The sequence below is a fragment of the Cajanus cajan genome, chromosome 9 (genome assembly GCF_000230855.2).
Source record: "Cajanus cajan strain Asha chromosome 9, NIPB_CcT2T_4, whole genome shotgun sequence".
In the NCBI taxonomy this organism is placed as follows: domain Eukaryota; kingdom Viridiplantae; phylum Streptophyta; class Magnoliopsida; order Fabales; family Fabaceae; genus Cajanus; species Cajanus cajan.
In genome coordinates this window covers 55,030,530-55,053,137 of record NC_138525.1, presented here as the reverse complement: position 1 = coordinate 55,053,137, position 22,608 = coordinate 55,030,530, and the positions used below count along the sequence as shown (strand labels likewise).

The following is a 22,608-nucleotide window of genomic DNA, read 5'->3' as shown; positions in this document are numbered from 1 at the left end:
ATCTTACTTTCGAGATATGATACAACCAAATTAAGTACAAAACTTTTTTATAGAAAGGATGAGTACAAATTTTACAATAATTGTTCTCTTTCTTTTCTAAGTCTTCAAATTTTTTTATATAGAAGTTTCATAAAGATATTTGTTGCAAATCCTTAAGAATTTCTCACAAGGTTACTTTGTCTATCTCTGTCTTCCTTTCTTGTGGAGAAAAGTGTCAATCGGTGCATTAAATATGAACATTAAATGTGTTTCACTAAATTTTCACGTTATAGCTAAACAAGGAGACTACATATCACCTTTAAGGTACCAAATAGAAGGAATTGTTTTGTGTGTCAGTCAAAAATGACTTTTTGAGACTTCACACACTTTGAGAGATTTGTTTGTCCTTTATGTGACAAAAAGCATGTCATTGTTCCTTTCTGAAATGAAAGTACCAAAGAAGTTTTATTCATTTCAATCTATTAAAGAATAACATAGATAAAGATAATATGGTTATAAGATATTATAAATTATATATATTAAATTCATTTGTTTTACACAAACAAAGTGGTTCTTCTAAGAGACTATATATCATCATAATCAAAGTCTATTTTATTTCGTCTTATAGTATGATCTGAAAAACTTTTCTCTAATAAAAGCATCCAAATTTGTTAGCATTAAAAATGATACTTTAAGGGATCCAATATCATTTTTGATCCAACAAATATATTTTTAGTTCTTTTAAATTTAAGGTAAATTTGTTTTTAGTCATATGTAAATTATTGCATAATTTTGTCATATAAGTATCATTTCTCTTTAAAAAAAATATAAACTCGTAGCATTTAAACCTGAATATGAATTTTGCAGGAATGAAGACGAGGAGAGCTAAACTCAATCCATCCCATTGACATGCCTAGTCCCACAGAAGTAAGTAGCCTTGAGTCTTGATATTTGAGAGAGAAACGTGTTATTCTTCATTAGCAATAGGTGATAAGTTTTATACTTAAATACTTTTTTAGTTTCTTAAATTTAAGGTAAACTATTTTTAGTGTCTTAAATCCTAAACCCTAAACTCATATATATATATATATATATATATATATATATATATATATATATATGTATATATATATATATGAGAAATGATTCATTTACTCTAAGATTAAGTTTACTTAGACTTACTCCGTTTAATAACTTATGTTTTACATCACATTTCAACGATTCAACCATTGAATTTAAAGTTCTTAATGCATTGATTAAATATGAAAATTTGAAAACTATTTGATATATATATATATATAGTACCTCTTGACCACTGATAGCATAACTAATATTGAAATATTTAGATAATTATATAATACCAATTGAGTTTAATGTGAGATTTTTTATTAACAAGATCACTAATAGGTGAGTTTTGTGTGACACTTTCAATAATAGGTAAATTTTATTTGATAAATTCACTAATGACATTTGATAAACTTTTATCAATGTCAAAATAATATTTGACTAACAGAAATTACATCCTATAAGTGCGAATTAATTTTTTATTGTCAACTTTAAAATACTGTATAAATCATATTTATAAACCAAGTAAAAAAGAAAGACTAAAATACTATTTTCTAAAATCAAGAGAATAAAAAAAAACTTATCTTATATTTAATAGACTAAAAATATATTTAAATATGAATGTTAGGTTAAATTAAAATTTTGGTCCAAATACTTCACAATATTTTTTAATCTCTACACGAAAATCCTTTTACCAATTAGTCCACACCATTTGTCAACATTATTATAATTATTTGTTAACTAGTACATAGAGATAATGGTTGAGGAAAATAAATTCAGTATTGGACCTCACAAGTCACAAGTTACGTAACAAAATGTTTTTTTTTTAAATTTGTAATATATCACTATAATACCCAAACAGTTAAACAAAAGCCTTTAAATCTTTCTATGTGCATACATAATATAGGTGATACATTAGCGGTATAAATTTTACTGTATCGTTCGTCACAAGCCATTATTTATAATAAATTAACTTTTATAATAAATACTGAAAAATTAATAATGATATCTAATTGATTAATCGTTACTTTATATTGCCGGTTCATAACCAATGAATTTAAAAATTAACACAATCATGTAATCCCAAGGGAAATGCTTTTATCTTATAGAGTAGCCAGGTCCCTAGAGCCTTTTCATTATTAATGGATCTACACAACTCTGCTAATTTAACTATACATCCATGCAAACTCCAAAACACACACGTATATATTACATCAATGTGGTACAAAATTTATATACAGTTATGTACAAACTTGAGTACATGATCAAGCATTAAAACAATTACCATATTTACATCAACGAATTGCAAGTTCCAAAGTCACACTTGAATATGCATTCACCCATATGATATGAATCTTTCCCCAGTTCTCAATTCAGTCACAATGTTTGGACTCTCGAAGCAAGAAGAGAGCAGATCAGCAGGTGCACATTATTCTCAGTGCCAAAGCATCACAACTGCTTCACTCTTGACCATATCTGCTCCTCATAACCAAACTCAACAACGTTAACCAATCAAATTCTGACTTCACATCAGTGCCTTGTTTTATACAATATTTACATTATACAATTGTTTATTGGCTAAGGACCACAATAGAGGATATTTCTCAGGAAGATGAAGGATCACAATGATGGATGTTTGTGCATCAGGTATTTCTAAGAGAAGAGAGCCAGTCTTCCACATATTTTTTGCTCTCTGCAGACAAAGGAAAAAAGGCACAAATGTTACAATTCTAGCCACCAGAAGAAAAAGAAAATCAGAATCCCATATAACCACAAATATATGCACAAATTACAAATGAACATTAACCTCACATAGTCACATCACATATCATGCTAAATATTATAAGTCCAAATACACTCTCCATGAGGTAAAGTTAGAACCATATACCCAAACAAATGGTAAATCTTATTTTACAGCAAGAAAACTTTGTTAAGATTAAGGAATCAAAAAGTTCTGGTTAAAATCCTATCACCCACAAATCATATTTGCCACTTATGGAACCTAACATATGCTGAAAGATTGCTGAATTCTCTGCTTATCTTCGTCTCCAGGTATAACAAAATGAAGTAACTTCCTCACAAAGAGAAAATTATATTACATATGACATGAAATGCAAAATGGCAAGCTTCGATCAGGTTAAGTCTAAATTATATCTGGCTAATCTCTTTTTTAACTAACATATTAATGTTGGACTTCAGCAGCTTGGGGAACCAATGCCTAAAATTGTGTTTAGACAGAAATCAGTATCATACGCATAAACCATACAAAAATTAAAGACACCACCAAACCAACATTTTGAATAGCTTTTATATTTTCAAATTTCAACTATATTTACTGTTCAATCCAAATCTATGCATCCTAATGCTAAATTTCCAATGATTCATCAAGCAAAACATAAAGAGAAGAACAAGTTAAAAACAGCACAACTGTAATTCCAACATATTTTAATGACAAAACTCACCATCTGAATAACTATCTGGAAAGTTGCCAACACCCCTCAGCAAATTGCTTTTTGGATCCTCCACTATTCTTCCATAGTCTTGTCCATAACAGGGAACCAGCACAGCAAAACTGTTATCTGTTTCATCATCACTTGGGAATCCTGGTCCATGAGGCTCCAACCAGCCAATTGACCAGTCAGAATCATCAGACTCAGAACCAGAAACACATCCACCATCAGATGGAACCAGAACAACATCATATTCCCTATCCACCTTCCTCTCTTCCCTACTATGCCATTTGCGCTTCACCTTTCTTGATGAGGACCCTACATTTGCCTGAACCAAAGGAAACCTCAAAACATCCGATTCCCACAAATTCGAATCGGCAGAAGAATTTATAGAAGACCCATTTGGGATCCTTGGCTCTTGATGCTTTCCACTCCACAACCACCAAGAGAGGTTGGTAAAAGCCACAGACATTTACACAAATGTGTTGAGTGCTTGCAACAAAACTCTCTCTGAAGCCTCTTCGAACAAGTAGCAGCCTCTGGTTAGGGATGCCTATTAAGAACTCTCAGTTAGCACAGCATTCAAATTGAACTGAAAAACAATGTTAACAAAAAATTAGGAAATCCAACGTTTTAAACAAGAACCTCAACAAAACCAAAGCTTGTAGAAAAGCACACAAAACACGAGCTGTTTAAGCAATCAAAATCAGAAAATGTTTGGTGATACTTGAACTTCTAGCACTAAAGGCTAGAAGAGCTGAATTTTCTGGCTGCGTTATTCACGTGTTTTACTTTTCCACCTCTGTAACAACTATTTATTAGTCATAACAAAGGGCAAGACAAATTATTAACAAACGCGTCCTAAATTTTGGGTAATAATTTGTTAGTAATCATAACAAAGTGTAATACACTGTATATACAACAAAAACCAGAACCAATACATAATAGTACTCCAAAGTACATTGAACATAGACACCCATTTTCTTAACAACCAGAATCAAGACGAATAAACCCATCTTGACACATAATCCAAACAATGACAGATTCAAAACAGAAAAACCAATAAAACCAATAACATAAATAGCAAACCTTAAAATAACCAACACAAACAAATTCCCGACGTGAAACCATCAAAGCAACCAAATCCCGTCCTAGGCTAACAACATAACTCATTTTTCCGGTGAAAGTTTCAATTAATTACAAAAAAAGATTACACATTAAGAAATTTTCCCATTTACACAAAAAAAAACATGTTTTTACTCCAAAAATCAGATAAAACAAGGTGAGAAACAAGCAACCCAAAGGCTGAAACGACAAAAAGTAAGAATTTTTTTACAAAGATTCAATCATTCAGAGAATCCACAAACCGCTATTTAAGGAAAAAAAAATGAAAAGTTAAACGCCGAATAGAGCAACGCTATTAATCAATCAGTATATACCTTAAAAAGTTAAAAGCTCGGAAAGTAAAGTCTCTATTATTCAAAAATTGTTAATCGGAAACGAAGCTTTCATGAACAATTTTGGGCTTTCAAGGGAAAAAGGGTAGATAGAAGAAGAAAAGCCAGAGTGACAAGTTCTATACGCTTCCCAGATACCGTTAGATGATTCCGAGTGACACGTGGCGCGTCCAGATCCGTTCGATCTATCCGAGCTGTTCCGATAACAATGTCACTTGGCATAAACAAGGCTGCAAGTTAAAAAGTGCCACGTGGTAATGTTATTATTCAGTGCAGCCGGTTACTGTACAGAAACAACAGCTGAGTACACGTGGCGGTGTTTCGTTGGTAAGCTGTGTTGATGAAGATTTAGAGTGAGGGAGCAGGTGAAACCGAGGCACAGAGGATGGAAACTGGTGAGGTCTAATATGGAAAGTCATAGATGTGGTGCTGGTTGGCGCTGAGAAAGTAAAATTGGTTTTGCATTTACGTGAATGTGTGGTTCAAGGAACATTACTTGCAAGAAATTAAAATTAAAATTAAAATTAAAATTAACCACATGATTAGTGTTTAAAGCTTAAGGTTTCATCTCCATTATTTTATGATCAAATTGGTGTAAGTGCAAAATTAAGACCTAGTTACGTAGGTGTTTTTGGTGTTATTGTTATTCAATTAAAATTAGAATTTTATTTGAAAATTTATATATTATTCAGATGACTGAAGAAAAAACAATCCAATTTTGATTGCAGGATAATACTAAAGGATTGTAAAGAGTCTGAATCATAATAATTAAACTAAATAACAATTTACTATATAAAAAAAGTCAACATTAAAAACAGAATAGTTACAATATGAGCGTAGTTTAATAAACACTTTGAAAAAGTCTTTCTACTTTAAATAAAATGTGAATGCGTAATATAGGCCCTTCTAAGTTCTAATTGCATTTACCTTTGAAGTTATATATACGTTAATTATGGCTGTATAAAATTATTCAATGATAAGTGAAATTAGAAGGAATAATATATATTTTTAATCATGTTATTAATACTCAACATCTATTAATTTTACTTGTGATTAATCATTGTAAAAGAATTTGATTTACCACGTTTAATGTAATTTTTCCTTCAATCACTTTTTTTATTCGCATTATTTGAAATTCAGACCTTATTCAATAAATATGAATCTAATTCATTTGAATCAATGAGATGTTGCTTAAATGAAAAATAAATAATATAAAATAGAATGATTATATTATTATTATTTTAAAAAATTGTTATAAAATAGTGAGGCTTTTATTCTGTTATTTAAAAAGTAGAAAAAATGGTAAGAAGATAATTATTAACTAATCTTTTAGTATGTGTAATGTACATGAAAAAAATGTCTGTTTTATGTATCTATAATAAATAAATACTTTTAAAAATTTAAATTGTTTCATAATGTAATAATAAATAATTTTTAATATATAAATTATATTTTATAATTATAATCAACTTATATATATATATATATATATATAACCAAAACAAAACAAAAAAAAAGATTATATATTTAAAAATTTTAATATTTTTAAGAACTTTTGTTCAATGATAAATTTTTTAAAATTCTTTTATCTTTATATCTAATTTGATTTTTATTTATTATAATTATTTATAAATTAAATTTTAATATTTTTAAATAATTTATCAATAAATACAAAAAATATTGTACTAAAATACAAATTATTTATCATAAATTACAATTTATATATTTAAAAATGTATTTATTAAAATTTTAAATATAATTTATATATTCAAATATAGTACTATTTATTTATATAATTTATTTTAAATTTTAATTATATATACTAAATATTTAACTTGTACATCAAAATATTATTATATGATTTATATTGAATATAGGGTTTCTTTAATTATTGATCATTTTTGAAATATAAAATTTAATGTAAAACTAAAATAAGGAAACAAGAGATTGAGAAAATTCTCAAAAAGATTCTCAGTGAATAAAATTAACTAAAAATATTTTTGTTGAAAAATGATATTCAGAAAAAATCTCATTCAATATAATAATTCTAATCTATATTAAAAGATAATTTGATTCTATTTTATTTTGGAAAACAACCATGTACACTTCTCTTATAGATATTTGATAAAGGAAAATAATTTTCATACTCAAAAATCATGATTCCCTTATGATTTTTGAGAATGAATAAAATTCATTTAGTTATTCATAAAAATTTCTGAGAATATTAATATAGGTTTCTTTGGAAATAATATTACTTTCATGATTATATAAGTATATTTTAAAAAAAAATCATTTACAAAAAATTTAGTTTCTTCTTTATTGCAAGATATCTATGTCATAATCTAACATGTAAAAAATATATCATATTTAGCTCAAAATAATAAACCAATAATTTTTATGTGATTAAACTATACTCAAAATCATAGTAAATCAAAGTGTAAAATGTAATTTTTATAGTTTATCATAATAAGAAAAAAATTTAAATTAACGATTAAAAATAAAATATAAATAAACTAGAAAATAATAAATATATAGGATTATTTTGCTTAAATAATCTGTTAAATTTATAAGTTAAAAATTATAATAAAAAATTAGCAATGCAATTTTATAGTTTATAAATTTCAAATAATTATAAAATACTATATTTTATGAAAATTATATAATTATTTAGTTTTTATTGTAAGATTAACAAGAAAACTGATTAAAAAATTAATTATTACCTAATAACAATAAAATAATTTATTAAAAGTTTGTACATGAAACATTGCACTAATTTTTTTCTGAAAAAAATAATATAATTAAAACAATAAAAAATATATATATATCTAATAAATTATTTAATTTAATTGATATTTTAATTATTTAATAAAATTAATATATTTTCGTATTTGTTGTTCAAGTGATAATGAATAAAAAAATATTAATTAAAATTTTCGTTTTAAAAATGAATGCTGTTATTTTATATTTATATATATATATATATATATATATGTTTTTTTCAATTCAAAAGAGTTGAATTCTCATTCCTCCCTCGTATAAAAATATTTTTATAAAAAGTAGAATAAAAATAGTTTTTAAAAGATTATATAAGTAAATGATTGATATAATTAATAACGTAAATAAAAAGATATAAAGAAGTGTGTATAAATACAATATTTCCTATTTGTTTTGTTGTTAAGTTTTGGGAGTTGGGAGAAAAGCCAAAGCAAGAGAAAGTGAGATTTGGTGACAGTCAGTGACTCACTGGTCCTCGTGACTCCAAAATCTTTGTATTTTTTTTGTTTGTTTTGCTGTGTTATAGGACCCAATCAAGTGGCTACCAACAAGCCAAGTCCACCACATGCTGCCAAATCAAATCTCAAAAAGCCATACCCATCCACACAAAAAATACTTTAGACTAAAAAATCTCAACATTTTTTTAGTAAATATTATTATCTCTGTCTCCACCTAAAAGAGAAGGTCCACAAGTTTTCCAACATTGGACACAATTATCCATCACAAATTATTGTTTTTGCCTCCACGTTTATCAATTCCTTCCTCAACCATTCATATGAAGATGCAAACAACACATTCTATGTTACTTTCCCATTTTAATTTTGTCCAATGAATGACTGTGATGTGTTTATTTAACATCGTGGGGCAATCAATTCACGGATCTATCACTTGCTTTCTGATGGAAATTGAAATAATCACATTCGGACTTCTTATTATTTGGGTCCACCACTCCCAAACATAATCAGCAATGCTTAATTATTAGATGATGCTTTATTCATTTCAGGGCAGCAATTGTCGAACAACATCTTTCATACGATGTTCACTTCCTTACACAATTCAACAATAACACAAGAGAAACGCAACATCAATTGTTATATAAAAAAAAAAAAAAATCAAGTCTCACTCTTATTTAATGAATATCACTCTGTATGTTTTTAATTGTGAGATTGGGTTGATGATTTAGTGGATAAACACTATTGGGATTGCCAGATTGGGCTCGTGATTGAATAAATAAAAACATGAGTGAGACTTCATTACGTGGTTAAATTGATGTCTTTGCGATTAAAATTATAAAATTGACGGGAATTGATTATATCTAGTTAGTGCTTATCGTTGATTTATATGATTATAAAATATGAGTATTTAGTTGTAACATTATATATGTTTAAGCATATTTAATTTGATATTTTTTGTGTGTGAAAGTGATTATCATATTGACTATAACGATAATATTGAGTCATAATAGATATCAACTACTTGAAAATATAAAATTTTTCATCTCATCTGCATAGGATATTATGTATACCAAAGATGATAGTATGTATTTTTTTTTCTATTAAAATTACAATAATGATATCAAAATTTGAACTTATAATCTAAACATATTATATCAAACACTCATATTTCAACTCCTAATATATTAATAATTATTTTCACAACTTTGTATCGTCGAACAAATATAATTAATGTTAAAAATTCTATGTTAAGACTCTCGCATTAAGTAGAATAATTTTTTTTTCTAACTATTAAAATTAGTTTAATGATTAAGAAGAAAAAAGTTGACATAGATATATAAAAATATAGATTTAATCTTTATTAGTGTCTTTATAATTTTTTTATGAATAAAAAAAGTAATTAAATTTTTTCACTTAATAAACTAGTAATAAGTTTGACTTATGTATTTAAAGGCTTAACAATTGATATCAATTAATGATAACTATTCATGTACCAACATCTTATAATTGTAAAAGAATAATAAAAAAATATAAAAGAATTATTCAACTCTTTTCAATATAATCTTTTAGATTTAAGGACATGTTTGGGCTTTCCTAAGCCATACTAACTATCTGCCACACCTATTGCATCACAAAACCGTGCCCTAAGGACCCATCCTTCACTTCCATTGAATCAACTTGCGGGTCATGAATCATGGGGAAAATGGTTTATCTAGTTGTCTTGTTTTAGTTTTATGGATTATTTTTTATCTAGTTGCCTTGTTTTAGTTTTATGGATTATTTTTTAGATTTTCGACCAAGAGGCAATGGGAGTTTTGATTTCTTAATTATTATTTTAGCTCAATGTAGTATTTTATATTTTAATTTGTTATCATTTTATTGAATGTGATCGATTATGATAGTCTGACACATCACTTTTTAATTGATATCTACACAAAATTTAGTATCAATTATGATTTTAATATGAATGATTCTTACCAAATAACATGTTCAATGATTTTTTTTAGGCATGATTTATTATAATTAGTGAAATCAACCCATAATATAAAGGAAGAGTGATTGACGTACATACAGAAAAGTGAGTGTATGGGTGAAAAGACAAAGATAAAAAGAGTGAGAAAAAAAAAGAGTGAGATAAGAAAAATGGTGAAATGAATCTTTGAAATTGTATATTGCTCTCATTTTAGTCTCTAATTCTAATAAAACTCAAACAAAAGTTCCTAAAAATGTATTATGTCACTTATTTAAGTCCTTTTGTTAAATAAATTATATTTTTTTAAATAAAAATATTTATGTGACACAATAATATTATGTAACATACACGTGATATATATGTAAAGTGACACATGTTATAGAGGTGTGGCATGTAGTATATATTCCGCATGGTATATGATTATAAAACATAATATCATTTTATAACTTAATTAAATGGTTACTTGTGAGCTAAATTTAAAGTGTTGTAATAGTCATTTTTTTTGAATTATTATATAAAAAGACTCAATGCACAAGAAAGAAAAGAGAACAAACATATAAATACATTTGTACAAAAATATTCTCGATAAAAATTTATTCTTTCTTATAAACATTCATTATTCTGTAATTGTTTTATAATGTCTAAATGAAGCAAACACAACTTCTTTGTAACCTTCATCATTGTTATAAGATTGAATATGGAGAAATTTATTTGAAAAATAATATTTATTTTTGAACTTGGAGAAACTTGTCTAAAAAAGAATATTTGATTGTTAAGCCTGGATAAACTTGTTTATTAAAAGAATTCTTGAATAGTTATTTGAAGAGACATGTCAAAGAACATTTAGGATTAAATTAGAATTGCTTTGTTAAAGAATATGGTTGAATTGAGGATCGGATGTAGTCTTAATAGTTGAGACAAACCGATATAAAATTATTTAGTTTTCAATCTAATTACTCTTCTTATTTTATCTAACTAGCATTATTATTCCACCTTAAAAAACATGCGAATTTGCGATATACACTATTCAACAATCCCTTTTAATGTTTATCTTTTCTCTACATATATTTTTACAATAAAATAAATAATCAAATTACCAGTGTAAATACAGTGATAAAGTCATGAAAACGTTTGGAAATAAACATGACATCAAGTTAAAATTTTAAAAACTAAAGTGATATTAAATTATAATTTTAGGAATTAAATTGACACATTATAATTTCGAGAATTAAAATGATTTTGTTGTATATTCATATACGTGTCACTCCATATAAATTAAATTTTGAATGAAATGACCAAACCAGTAATTTAACTTTTAAAAAAGGACTTACATTTAATCATCTTGCACTTCACTGAAGAAACGCAGGTGACTTCCTTTTCTGAGAACGCAAGTATATATTCCAGAGGATTTTATTATAAATTTTATGCAACCTCACAGTTGCATTCATACCATAGAACTTAAGCTCCAATTTTTCCCACTGAACAACTCAATTCATTCTGATCATTGGTACAAAGTGATTTAACTCCAAGGTTATGCCATGATAATTTGATGATCACCAGCACAGAATCATTTGGAGTTTGGATAAATTTGTCTTACAAGCAAAAAAAAAAAAAAAAAAAAAGGAAGCCAAATAATATATTTGTCTACCGAAGACAAACGAAAATAATGATCGATACACGTTTAGACACCCGATACAAACCACGCGCCTTCTTTATCTTCAACAGATACACCATAAGAATATGGTAATGCCATGCGTCTTAAGTCCTGGTCTTCGCCCTTGAAAGGGTAAGAAATGGACGCAAGATTAACGTCCATTGTTCTCTTTCTCAAATGTTCTTTTTTGTTTCACGGGACTTCTAGCTTCAATCACTTCAGACTCCTTCTTTGTGACAGATTCATCTGGCTTACCAGCGTTCATGTCCCCCAGTGGAAGGCCACCACCATTTGATGATGCTTGCTTTCGCATAGCTCGAGGTATTTTCAAAGGTATATCTGTGTCAATTATATTTTTCTCTACCTTAGGGGCAACCAAAGAGTTTTCAGGTCTAGATGAGTGCATTTTCAGTGGTATGTTCGCTTCATTGATGCTATTATCTTCTTTCTTGGGGACTTCAGAATTATCTTCAGAGGAAGGTGGAGGATCTGTAACAACAAGTACTGGGGGCTTCACCTTCCCCCATTTCTTTCTTGGATTAGCCTTCTGAGCATTTGATTTGGCCTGCAAAAAGAAATAATTAAAACACTGAAGTAACCTGTATTGCATCCAGTTCACACACAACGACAGAAAACAAATTAATGATTTAATGCAGAGTTAGAGAGGTTTGATAAGACGCACCAGTGTATTTCCAATATCAGAAAGAGGTTTTCTTGGCCCATGATCACTGTGGGCTTCAGCAGGCCCCTCAACCAGTGCACCTTGAAGCAATTCAGCCCCTTGAGCAGCAAGAAGGCGATCTTTATTTGATTCCTCAATACTGGAAGCATTACCAGTCCCTTCAACTTGTGACTCATTCGAGACTGATATTCTGTTGGCACACTTGGATGCTAAGCAACCACAAGAACTCCCACAAGTGCCGCCCAGAGCTTTGCACTTGCATTTGTTTGTCTTGCAAGAAGAAGATTTACTACAAGAGCAGCAGATTCCTGATGCAGTTTCCCCAGATGCACCTCCATTTGCTTCTGTTGAATTATCTTTTACATCTTCTGAACTGATATTTGACTGATTGTCTTCCATGCTTGCACGTCTGCTCTTAGACTTTCTTTTCCTAACATGTATTTTTTCTGATGCTCCGCATTCATCGTCTTCTGATGCTACCCATTCATCATCAGTCCCATTTTTAGCATAATCATCTGCTTCTGTGTCTGATATTGATAAATCCATATCCTCCAGTAAAATTGTAGATCGCCGGTTTTCCTAAATGATAACCAAATGATCATTAACTATAGTACCAAAAGAAAAAGTGATGTATAATGAGATTTGTAGGCACATTAAGAGATCTAGTGATATTGCAAGAGACTTACCATCTTGCGCAAGTCATACTTATGTCCTACACCAGTTGTGTAATACACCGAATCCCCCACAGATTCTGAGTACCTCTTTGCCCTCTGTCATAAGTTTTAACATTATGGTTAAAACCAGAAAAAGAAAAGAAATTACCATAATTAGAGAATCACAGTTACAAAAATAAGGACCGTTACTTCTTCAATTTGATAAACTGCAACTTAAATTTGGAAAGGAGAAAAAATTTCAAGTTTCATTAAATCTGTTCAATTTTAAGTTGCATTGCAAAATTTATTTCTCAAGCTAAATCTCGATGAAGTGGAGCTCTCGACCAAACATACTAACCAGCAACTTCAACTGATGAATGAGTTCAGACTTCTGCATTTCCAACTGTCGAAGTGAACAGCTCAACCTTACTACTTTTTCTTTCATATCTCTTATTTCCATGTCCTTCTCCCTGCAGGCAACTTCTCTATCTCGCAATGAACACCTGAAATATATAAAGGCATTGAAAAAAAAATTCAGTCATGTGTCATCACAAAGATAACTACTGATTTGCTTAAGATTAATAGATACTGTTTTTTAGTTAACTTTAATCATAGACCATAAATTTACAAGCATATAAAGCTACTACCTGGAGGAAGATGCCAGATTAAACAAATGATTCATCAAATTCTTGGCTTCAGCAAGGGAACGGACTTGGTTCCAACGCCCCTTGCCACTGAAAACCCGTTCCCGCTCTTCTGCCTCTGACAACTGAGATGCCATTGTCAGCAGTGTTGTAGAAGAAGAATCAATCATCTTTTCGAGGGCATATATCCTTGAATTTCTTGCTCCCGGAGACATTGATACGAGGCCATCACTATATTAGCAATCAGGCAAGCAGATGTTGTCAATTATAGATTTCCAAAAACAAAGATTGTTCAATAAATAAATGGCTTATGTAACTGTCTGTCCTTATCACCTTGAATTGTTTAACTTCATCATATCTGCTTCTTCCTTTAATCTTGCAATCTCCTTGGCCATTTTAGTTTTCCTGTTATGAATAGATTGTGAGGAAAACATACACCGGTGGATATTATCAATACATTTAGATCAGGATAATCAGTAAATCGATCCAAGTTATCTCTTTTTAAATTCAAATCATCCACAGGAAAATCAAATGAGCAAACATTACATACTTCAATTTAAATGTAAAACTAACATGAAAGGCAGATCTAAAAGGCAGTTGCAAAATTTATGGTCAGATTTAATCAGTGTGTGTTTGGAAATCCGTTCAAAACAAGTTAAACGGACATTTTCCACTTTCTGATGCAAAAAAGCTAAAGCAAGTGATGTGTTGCTTTTGGGTTACGTTCAACCTAATTGAAAAACAACCACACCCTAAAACATCCTACTCAATCTAAAGGTTTCAGATAAGAATCTAAGAGTGTGTTTGAGATAGCTGCAAATTTTTAATTATTTTGATAATGATTTTTTAAATAATTTGATTATTCTTATAATCAATTACAATCAAAATCTAATTTTGCTTGGATAAATTTGTTAAAAAGAGATACCAAGATAATTAATTTCAATTGGATACTTAAAAAAAATAAGCTTTTTGTTGGTAAATTTGGGAATTACAATGATAAAAGAGAAATAAGCAGTTGAAGAATAATCAAACAGCTCAAAGTTTAAGATGTTGAAAAACGGCTTTTTTTTTTTTAATTTCAGCATCTTTCTCAAACATGTAGCTTAAATCATAAACAGCTTTTTTATTATAAAAACAGCTAAAATTTTGGGAAAAAAGCTTTCCTAAACACACTATAAATGTAAAAAGTAGAACATACTCTTCTGTTTGACGCTCATGTGCTGAGCGTACTTCGTGCACTCGGACTGTGACTTCAAGCTCATGCTCAATTGCCTGCATCAAAGCCTGCAAATAAAAACAATTATCAAATGTCAAGTAGAAGTTATTAAAACACCAAGACATCAGCCATAAAATACCGTGATGGAATCATAGTAGTATTAAAAATAAACTACCCCATGTCCCCACGATACACACATTAAAAAAGGGTAGAATATAGAATATTAGCCCCGTCGAGAACTGGTCATTGCTTAGGAAACAATTTAGTCATTGTGATTCACAAGCATAGAAAAAGAAGTACCTGAATTCCTGGACCATTCCCACCTGTGTGTAAAAAAGGAACTGCCTGTTAATAAGTTCACAAAACAGGAAAAGATTCGTAGCACTGTAAATCTCCTGACCTGTAGTTTCGCGTGAAGTCTTTCGAGATTCCAAAAGTTCTTTTAGCCTTTTTGTGGCTAAGGAAGCTTCTTCTGTCTTCCTTTGCAATACCTGTAATGAACTCATGAATAATAATGGGAATAATCAACAGTAAAGCTTGATATCCAAACCAGGCCCCAAAAGCAACTTGTTTGAACATCTACTTACCATCTTTTGCCTCTGATTCAACGCTAACAGCTTATGCATCTCATATTCATTCCTCCTTCCTTCTTTTTTAAGCTGAAAATTACGCAAAATATGTATTAGAAGATTCACTAATAACTGATCAACTTGTTCATGTTAGACACTAGAGGTCCTTCCTTATATGCAAGTGATCAGCAAATAAATTAAGTACCTGCAAAGTATAGATAGATAATATTTTCACACCATTATCGAATGGAAAAAATAATACCAATCTATAATGATTTCCCTCCGTACAATTGCAGAAGAATGTTGTGATAAAATAAAAAGGGATATTTTTATTAAAAAAAGTTAAAGAAAAGTATTCTATGCTGAATTTACCTGGAGAACTTCCTTCTCACGCGAAGCTTTCCATAGCCTAAATTGTTCTGATTCCTGCTTAATCTTATGTTGCAATTGAACCTGAAGAGAAAAAAAAAGCTTGTCGGTAATAACTATAAAGGAAAAGAAAAAATAAAACACTGCTTTCCGCTTCAAACTGAATATAAGTTGCATTAGCAGGACCATTGCACCTTTTGAGATTTAATTCTGTGGATTTCATCCTGAAGTCGTTTTGCAGCCTCATCACTTTTCTGTTTTTGTTTCAACAGATGAGCCTGAGCTTCTTGTTTCTTCTTCAACTCAGAGACCTGGAAAGAAAATAATCAGTTCACCACATTGAGTGGCACTTAAGAGTTGAGACATTCCAAGTGATAAGTTCACCTGTGCCTCAAGAGCATTTAACTTCTGAAGATATTCCGCCTTTAACTTTTGAGCACCATCATCAGAGGTGGATGAAATATTTGCAAGATTGTACCTAAGTTCCTCAATTTCTTTCTGCAAATAATAGGAACAGAGTTATAAAGGTAACAGTTTAAATTGAATATAATTCAAGATAGCACAGATCAAATACCTGCAAAAATTTCTTCTCTTGTTCTAACTCAAGAATTTTTTTTTCAAACTCTTGCTCATGACTATACTTCTTCAAATCAGCCTTCAAAAAAAAAAAAGAATAAAAAAAATTAGGCAGTAAACAGATAAATCATCTTCTAAAATCAATACTATATATGTAAGAAAATGCATATCAGCACATCCAATATCTAGCAAATTTGTATAAATTGATAAAGATCCTTCACGAGTTTGAAACTAGATCCTGAAATTTTTACCTCTTTTTGTTCAAGTTTCTTATCCAATTCTTTGAGCTCCCTACCCAACTTTTCTTGAAGAGAAGAGTGTTCTATCTCCTTTGCATGATCTTCCTCATCTGCTTACAGGTTGCACAATGTTAAAAAACTATCTATTGATATTTGGGAACACTACCAATCCAAAGTGATAGCAAAAATGCAAATAAAAAAAAACTAGGTATTAAGAAGCTTAAATGCTGCTGCTAAATCCAAGCTTTGATTCAATTGTCTCGACCATAACAAAATTGTCAGAAATAATATTATTAACATCAGCCACAAGGGTTAACAATCAAATCAAGGATACATCATACAATAATTCATCAAAATAACTGCCAAAATTCTACCTGTTATGTCCACTTTGGCATCACAATCAGAAGAGTACTCATTATCACATGCAAATAAAGCATTCTTTGACCGGAATCCGCTATCATCCGAATCAACCCAGTCAACAAAATGTCTAGATTTCGCATTTGAATTTTTCAAACGCTGCAATTCACCTTCCATCTCTTGGATCTTTGACACATAAGATTTAACCAAGTCATAATCCTAGAAACAAGTTTGGACCGAGAGTCGGTGATGAATTGCTTCATCAGAAAATTGTAATTATACATTAGCAAAATGATTTGATGAGTTCAAACCTGATTTGAATTTGATTCAATTTCATCCCAAGATTTACCATTACGAATTGATTCGATTTTCAAGATCAGTTGGTCCTTTTCAACCTAAATTCAACACCTTGAATGAGACACTTGATGGCAAATAAAACAGAAGCAACATTGGAAACAACTAACAAAATTTATTTTTTGGTAAGACACGCAACATTATATAAGAATTGAGAACATAAAGGATTAGAGAAAGACCTGAGCATCACAAGCACGTTGTGATAAACTCTCACAAGTTACTCGACGTTCTTTAAGCTCCCGCTGTAGCTCTGCATTGCTTGCTTCTAGTAAGGATATTTTGTGTTTAAGAATCTATGGGGAAAAAAGAACATTAGAAACCTATACCAGGGAAATGACGGATCAACTTCATAAACTTCCTAAAACAATGATGTACCTGAAGTTCCTCGAATGCCCCACCAGCATCACCTCTGTAAAATAGAAGCTCAGACTGCAATTGCTCAATTTGACTTCGCATTCTCTGCATCTGAGCTCCCACTGGGTCACGATTGATCTATAAGAAAAATTAAAATCATCAAATATAAGAAACTTCAAAACTGTCACTCACATTTTAAGAAAAAGGGACAAAATGAAACAAAACAAAACATAAACATCAAGAACACTAAAATCTAGCACTTACAACTGCCTTGTTCTGAATATTGCGAGCACGGTTAGCATACTTCAGAGTGTTCAATGTCTCTTCAGCATTGGTGTCAGCTGGACTGACACATGCTGCAGTGTTCCAAACAGATTAGATGATACATGAGATATTAAAGTGTAAAATTTTCAAAATCCATCAAGCAAGTATTGTACTTATCATAACAGTTTTGCTGTTTCCTCCAAGAGAATCCTACATATTCATTAACCAATTCCATGTCAAGATAATATAATATGAATCCATGATTTAGATATTTCAAAAATAAACACAACAACTAAAACTTTAGTATCTCATTTCTAGATTGAAGTTGCAATATATAAATCCCACACACAACACTCAGTTCAGAAGCTCTAATTGGTGTGTCAGACAAAAATAACAGGCACGCCTCCTTTCCTAACAATACATGACCTTTTAAATAATGAGCCAAAGAAGCCATAAACTATGGAGTGAGATATAGAAAAATTCCTACATATTATATGCAGAGCTGTTCAAGATAAGTATATATGATGTAGAGCATTAAACAAATACTGTGCAAACCTGTAGTAGCCTTGATAATTTGCTATCACGATATGGGACATGGCCACCTTCTTTTTGCTTTCTTTCATCTCCTAGAGCACTTATTACATTCCCAAGAGCTAATAGACCCTTGTTGATATGAATGCCTTGACAATGGAAAAACTAACTTATCACTAAAAGTTTAAAAATTGTATTTATAAAACTCATCTAGCAGAAAGGCAGTGGTGTACAATTTTCAAAATTCTATTGTGGTTTGTGAAAATATGATATATTAGAGAACATATTTTTGTGTATAAATTATATTCCTATTCTTATCAAAACAATATGCCCCATCACAAGCAAAAAGAATACCTTCTTTTAAACGCATGCCATCTGCGCCAGTTCTTTTTGCACGTTCAGAACCAGCAAGGTCCACCAAATGTAGTTTTGCACACAAGACATCATCACCACTCTTTTGCTCCATTGTTATTGGGAATATTGCATGTGACCGACTAGACAAAGCACATTCACCGTTTCAGTCAAGAGGAAATTTCAATATGCATTATTTTAGGGTAAAAAATTTATCAAATCAAACAATAAAAAAAATAAAAAAAAAATAAAATATATAAAAAAAAGAGAGACACCGCAGACTTGATTATAGCATTTTACCTTGATTGACTGTTCATGTTCGTACTCCCAGTCGCACGTGACAGTGAACCTCGAGAAAGATAAGATGACATTTCTTCTTTAGTCTTCACTTCGGCCTCGGTAACACCAGCCAGTGTTATTCCTCCATTCACTGTTTCTCTGATTTGTATAGGAACTCTGCTGGGAGCAGCGGCCTTCCCAGTAGCAGCCGCATCTCCTCTAGCTGAACTGGGATCAAGCAAATCAAATACCTCTTCCTTGAATATCTGTCATCATATTAATCCAGTTCAAACTTCAAGGTTTCAAAAGCCTGGTCACAATTACGGAGAAAATTCATTATACTTATTCTTTACCTCGATAAAAGATACCCTAATCAAAAACTCTGAAGATTCCTTCATAGTCTGAACCCTCTTGAATATTGTCTCCATCACCTTGGGTATAATTCCACCCGCATTTTCCTCTCCAGTATAGTTGGTGCCCATGGTGTATGTCTTCCCAGATCCAGTCTGAGCACAAAAAAAAAAAAAAAAAAAAACAGTCAATGCATACTACATATAACAAATCAAAGTTTCTGAAACACAAATTTTCCAATCAAAGACAAAACCAAATGCAAAACTATACCTGGCCATACGCAAGAACGGTTGCATTGTAGCCATTAAAAAGCGCATCTACAAGTGGAGCTACGCAATCATCGTATATTGCAGACGACCCAGATCCCGTACTACCATAAACATAGTCATAAGTGAAAGCATGTGACCCAATTTGCACCTACACAACAATTTTGTACATGCTTACAAATTCCAACATACACTAAATCCAAAAACATCACATAAATTGAGTGAGTAAGAGCAAATGCAACATACAACATGAACAGAGCATTCAAATCCAAACCGAAAACACACCTGAGGTTCACCAGGGACGACGGAGATGCAATCTGTGCACCCGAGCATAAGCTCCGACGTGATCAGAGGCCGAATGTTGACGGCAACCCGCACGCTCTGCGCCGATTCGGAACTCTCCATCTCAAGCCAATTCAAATCAGCCTCGGGACTGGAAACCCTAAAACACAATCAAATCGCAAATATTAATCTCACTTTGAGTCTCACTCATTTCTTTCAATCTCGCATAACAGCGAATGATTGTGAAAGAGTGTGGAGCGTGGGAGCAGGTGAAGTATCGAAATGGAATTTGGAGAGTGAACTTTGCTTACCTCCTGCGAGAGGAACGAAGGGAGCGACAGTGAGAGAGAGAAGAGAGTGAGAACAAAGAAAGAAGTGTTCTGCGATTTGAACAGAGAAGCGAGGGGAGTGGACGCGATTTTGAATGTGGATGTGTTGGGTTGGATTAAAGTGGATTTCATAAAACGGCGCTTAGGTCCGAATTCAAATGAGGAATTTGGTCACGCGCGTGTCACGTGCGAGGACAAATGTCAATGAAACTCTAACGGTAACAATAGCATTGAGACATGGAAACCCTACCAATATTGCATAATTATTTAAAGCAAACTCCATTAATGCTTTTCGCTCAAATGTGATAAGAGTGCAGAGTAAAAATATTGCATCAGAATAAGCAATAAATCAACATTATTCTACAGGTGGAAAAAGGCAGAAGATAACTAGTTACCTCCAGATTCATTTCTGAGCCAATCTTGAGTGCATATTAAAGCCTCACGTGTATCTGAGTTTAGTGAACTACGAGAAAAATCTAGCACTCTGCCCCCAGTGCTAAATGCCAATTCCGGCGCAGAGTTGACATTGGAGTACCTAGGACATCATGTACCATCAGAGACAAAATTGGATACCTTGGCATGTGGACTTTCCAAGAGTTCAATATGTTAAAATCAGAATTACGAGGAAAGATTGGTTCCTCTAAATACTTGTCTAAGTCTGAAGTCATGGACTCTGATGTCTCGTGAAGGAATCTGTCAAAGCCTTCTAACCTATCTCTGGAACTACGACTAGTACTAGGTAAACTGCTGCCAGGCAAGGCTGAGCCTTGATCAATCACAGTTGAACAGATGGAATATGCATTAAAAAGTTCTTTGATACCATCAGAAACTTCCTTGATACGCTCCAGGACAGTGCTACCATAAATTAGGGAGTAGTAGTACTCAACCAACTTCATCTGGAACCGCGGATCTAGGACTGCAGCTACAGCTAAAGCCAAACTACACTTGTTCCAGTACTTGTCAAATTTGACTTTCATCTTCAAAGCCATGGGACTAAGAAAATTATCTGAACTTCGGCACCAGTCAATTAATTGAATATGGACATCACAAAAATCTCAGGGAAATATATATTAGCTGTAGGAAATTTGTTGCCTGAAAATACATTCATAATTTCAACTAAAAGTTTCAAGTATCCAGTAACAGAACTAGCCCATTCCCACTCCTCATCAGTTAGAGTTGATGAATAGGAGGGATCATGTTCTTGGGAGAGAAAGCACACAGTATTCTAGTGCAGTTTCCAGCATGAGATATGCAGACTTCCACTGAACTGGAAAATCAAGAAATAAGAGCGCACAAAACATGCTGTTGTGCACCTTAAGTATTCCCTCGTTACTTCTATCCTTGTATAGTTTATAACTTTAAATATGCCAAATAGGTCACTAAACCTGGATATTGAATCCAATGTTACGGGGACAAACAGGCTGACGAGATTTAAATAAGCACCATTCAACATGAAACTGGACATGTTTGGAGGTAAATGTTAGATGTTGGAAGTAACTATCCTCGACCCTTGCCTGTGTTTATGAAGCCTGCAGCAATGTCGTGACTCCAAATAGGGAAAAACTATCATTACTTCTCTTCTTGTCTGGCCAGGTTTACAACCTTAAACATGCCAAATAAGTCTAAAGCCACTATGCCCGGAATTTCAATCCAATTTACTCATGCCAAGAGTCTGAAGATATTTAATTAAACATCTGTCAATGTGAGACGGCAAACATTCAGGGTAAAATACGGGATAATGAAATTATCTATATACAAAACATATAACAAAATTTCAGGTACCAACCATTGGGCGAACAGCTGAGCAACTCCATAAGTTTGCCTATGAAACAACTCTGATAGATGCACTATATTTTCTGGCTTTGACCTTCACCAATTTTCTAGTGCAATATCTAGTTACAAAAACAAAAAATCAACCATCAAGGAGGGTTTGGAACTTCACTCTCCTTTTAACACTACGCATTCGGTCATACCCAATACCAATCTTGCTATGCATCAACTTTATCGCCAAATCTGCATTACCTGCCTTCCTCAAGGCATTAATAAGCACAGTTCGAATCTTTCCCGGTATTTCCCTACCCCTATCCACAATTCCATCAGCCAACTTGCAGGCTTCCTTCACACGACCAGCCTTG

The 22,608-nt window shown here is 31.5% G+C and overlaps 3 protein-coding genes across 7 annotated transcripts in view; all 3 read right to left on the bottom strand.

Annotated features, from left to right (window-relative positions):
• Positions 1–2,229: 2,229 nt before the first annotated feature.
• On the bottom strand, positions 2,230–5,075 carry LOC109814993 (uncharacterized). Of its 3 annotated transcripts, none has more exons than XM_020379547.3 (3): positions 4,934–5,075; positions 3,507–4,086; positions 2,230–2,737 (listed from the first exon to the last, which is right to left on the bottom strand). In XM_020379547.3, exons 2-3 carry the CDS (start codon positions 3,964–3,966, stop codon positions 2,688–2,690), a joined length of 510 nt encoding a protein of 169 aa, XP_020235136.1. In that variant the 5' UTR covers positions 3,967–4,086; positions 4,934–5,075; the 3' UTR covers positions 2,230–2,687. The 3 variants fall into 3 exon arrangements, with proteins under 3 accessions (XP_020235136.1, XP_020235137.1, XP_020235139.1); XM_020379548.3 differs by having other exon boundaries at positions 3,507–4,047; positions 4,934–5,069; XM_020379550.3 differs by lacking the exon at positions 4,934–5,075 and adding an exon at positions 4,140–4,895 and having other exon boundaries at positions 3,507–4,047.
• Positions 5,076–11,605: 6,530 nt separating this feature from the next.
• LOC109815014 (kinesin-like protein KIN-4C) lies at positions 11,606–22,148 on the bottom strand. Of its 3 annotated transcripts, none has more exons than XM_083063362.1 (29): positions 20,869–22,148; positions 20,456–20,719; positions 20,148–20,304; positions 19,867–20,013; positions 19,599–19,751; positions 19,267–19,511; positions 18,970–19,109; positions 18,640–18,764; positions 18,258–18,294; positions 18,085–18,176; positions 17,842–17,958; positions 17,646–17,759; positions 17,424–17,507; positions 17,130–17,331; positions 16,768–16,865; positions 16,515–16,595; positions 16,325–16,438; positions 16,135–16,251; positions 15,944–16,024; positions 15,590–15,661; positions 15,403–15,493; positions 15,303–15,325; positions 14,985–15,070; positions 14,120–14,191; positions 13,790–14,017; positions 13,501–13,645; positions 13,176–13,259; positions 12,490–13,068; positions 11,606–12,372 (listed from the first exon to the last, which is right to left on the bottom strand). In XM_083063362.1, the coding sequence occupies exons 3-29, from the start codon at positions 20,265–20,267 to the stop codon at positions 11,959–11,961; spliced, it is 3,861 nt and encodes a 1,286-aa protein (XP_082919488.1). In that variant the 5' UTR covers positions 20,268–20,304; positions 20,456–20,719; positions 20,869–22,148; the 3' UTR covers positions 11,606–11,958. The 3 variants fall into 3 exon arrangements, with proteins under 3 accessions (XP_082919488.1, XP_082919490.1, XP_082919489.1); XM_083063364.1 differs by having other exon boundaries at positions 17,130–17,298; XM_083063363.1 differs by lacking the exon at positions 20,456–20,719.
• LOC145951664 (uncharacterized) overlaps positions 21,968–22,608 on the bottom strand; it is a 2,985-nt gene continuing 2,344 nt past the window's right edge. The window contains exons 1-2 of the mRNA XM_083063365.1: positions 22,260–22,608; positions 21,968–22,167 (exon numbers count right to left, since the gene is read on the bottom strand). The exon at positions 22,260–22,608 is cut by the window's right edge and continues 2,344 nt beyond it. Coding sequence (XP_082919491.1) covers positions 22,386–22,608 — 223 coding nt within the window. The 3' untranslated portion in view covers positions 21,968–22,167; positions 22,260–22,385. The remainder of the gene's footprint in view (positions 22,168–22,259) is intronic.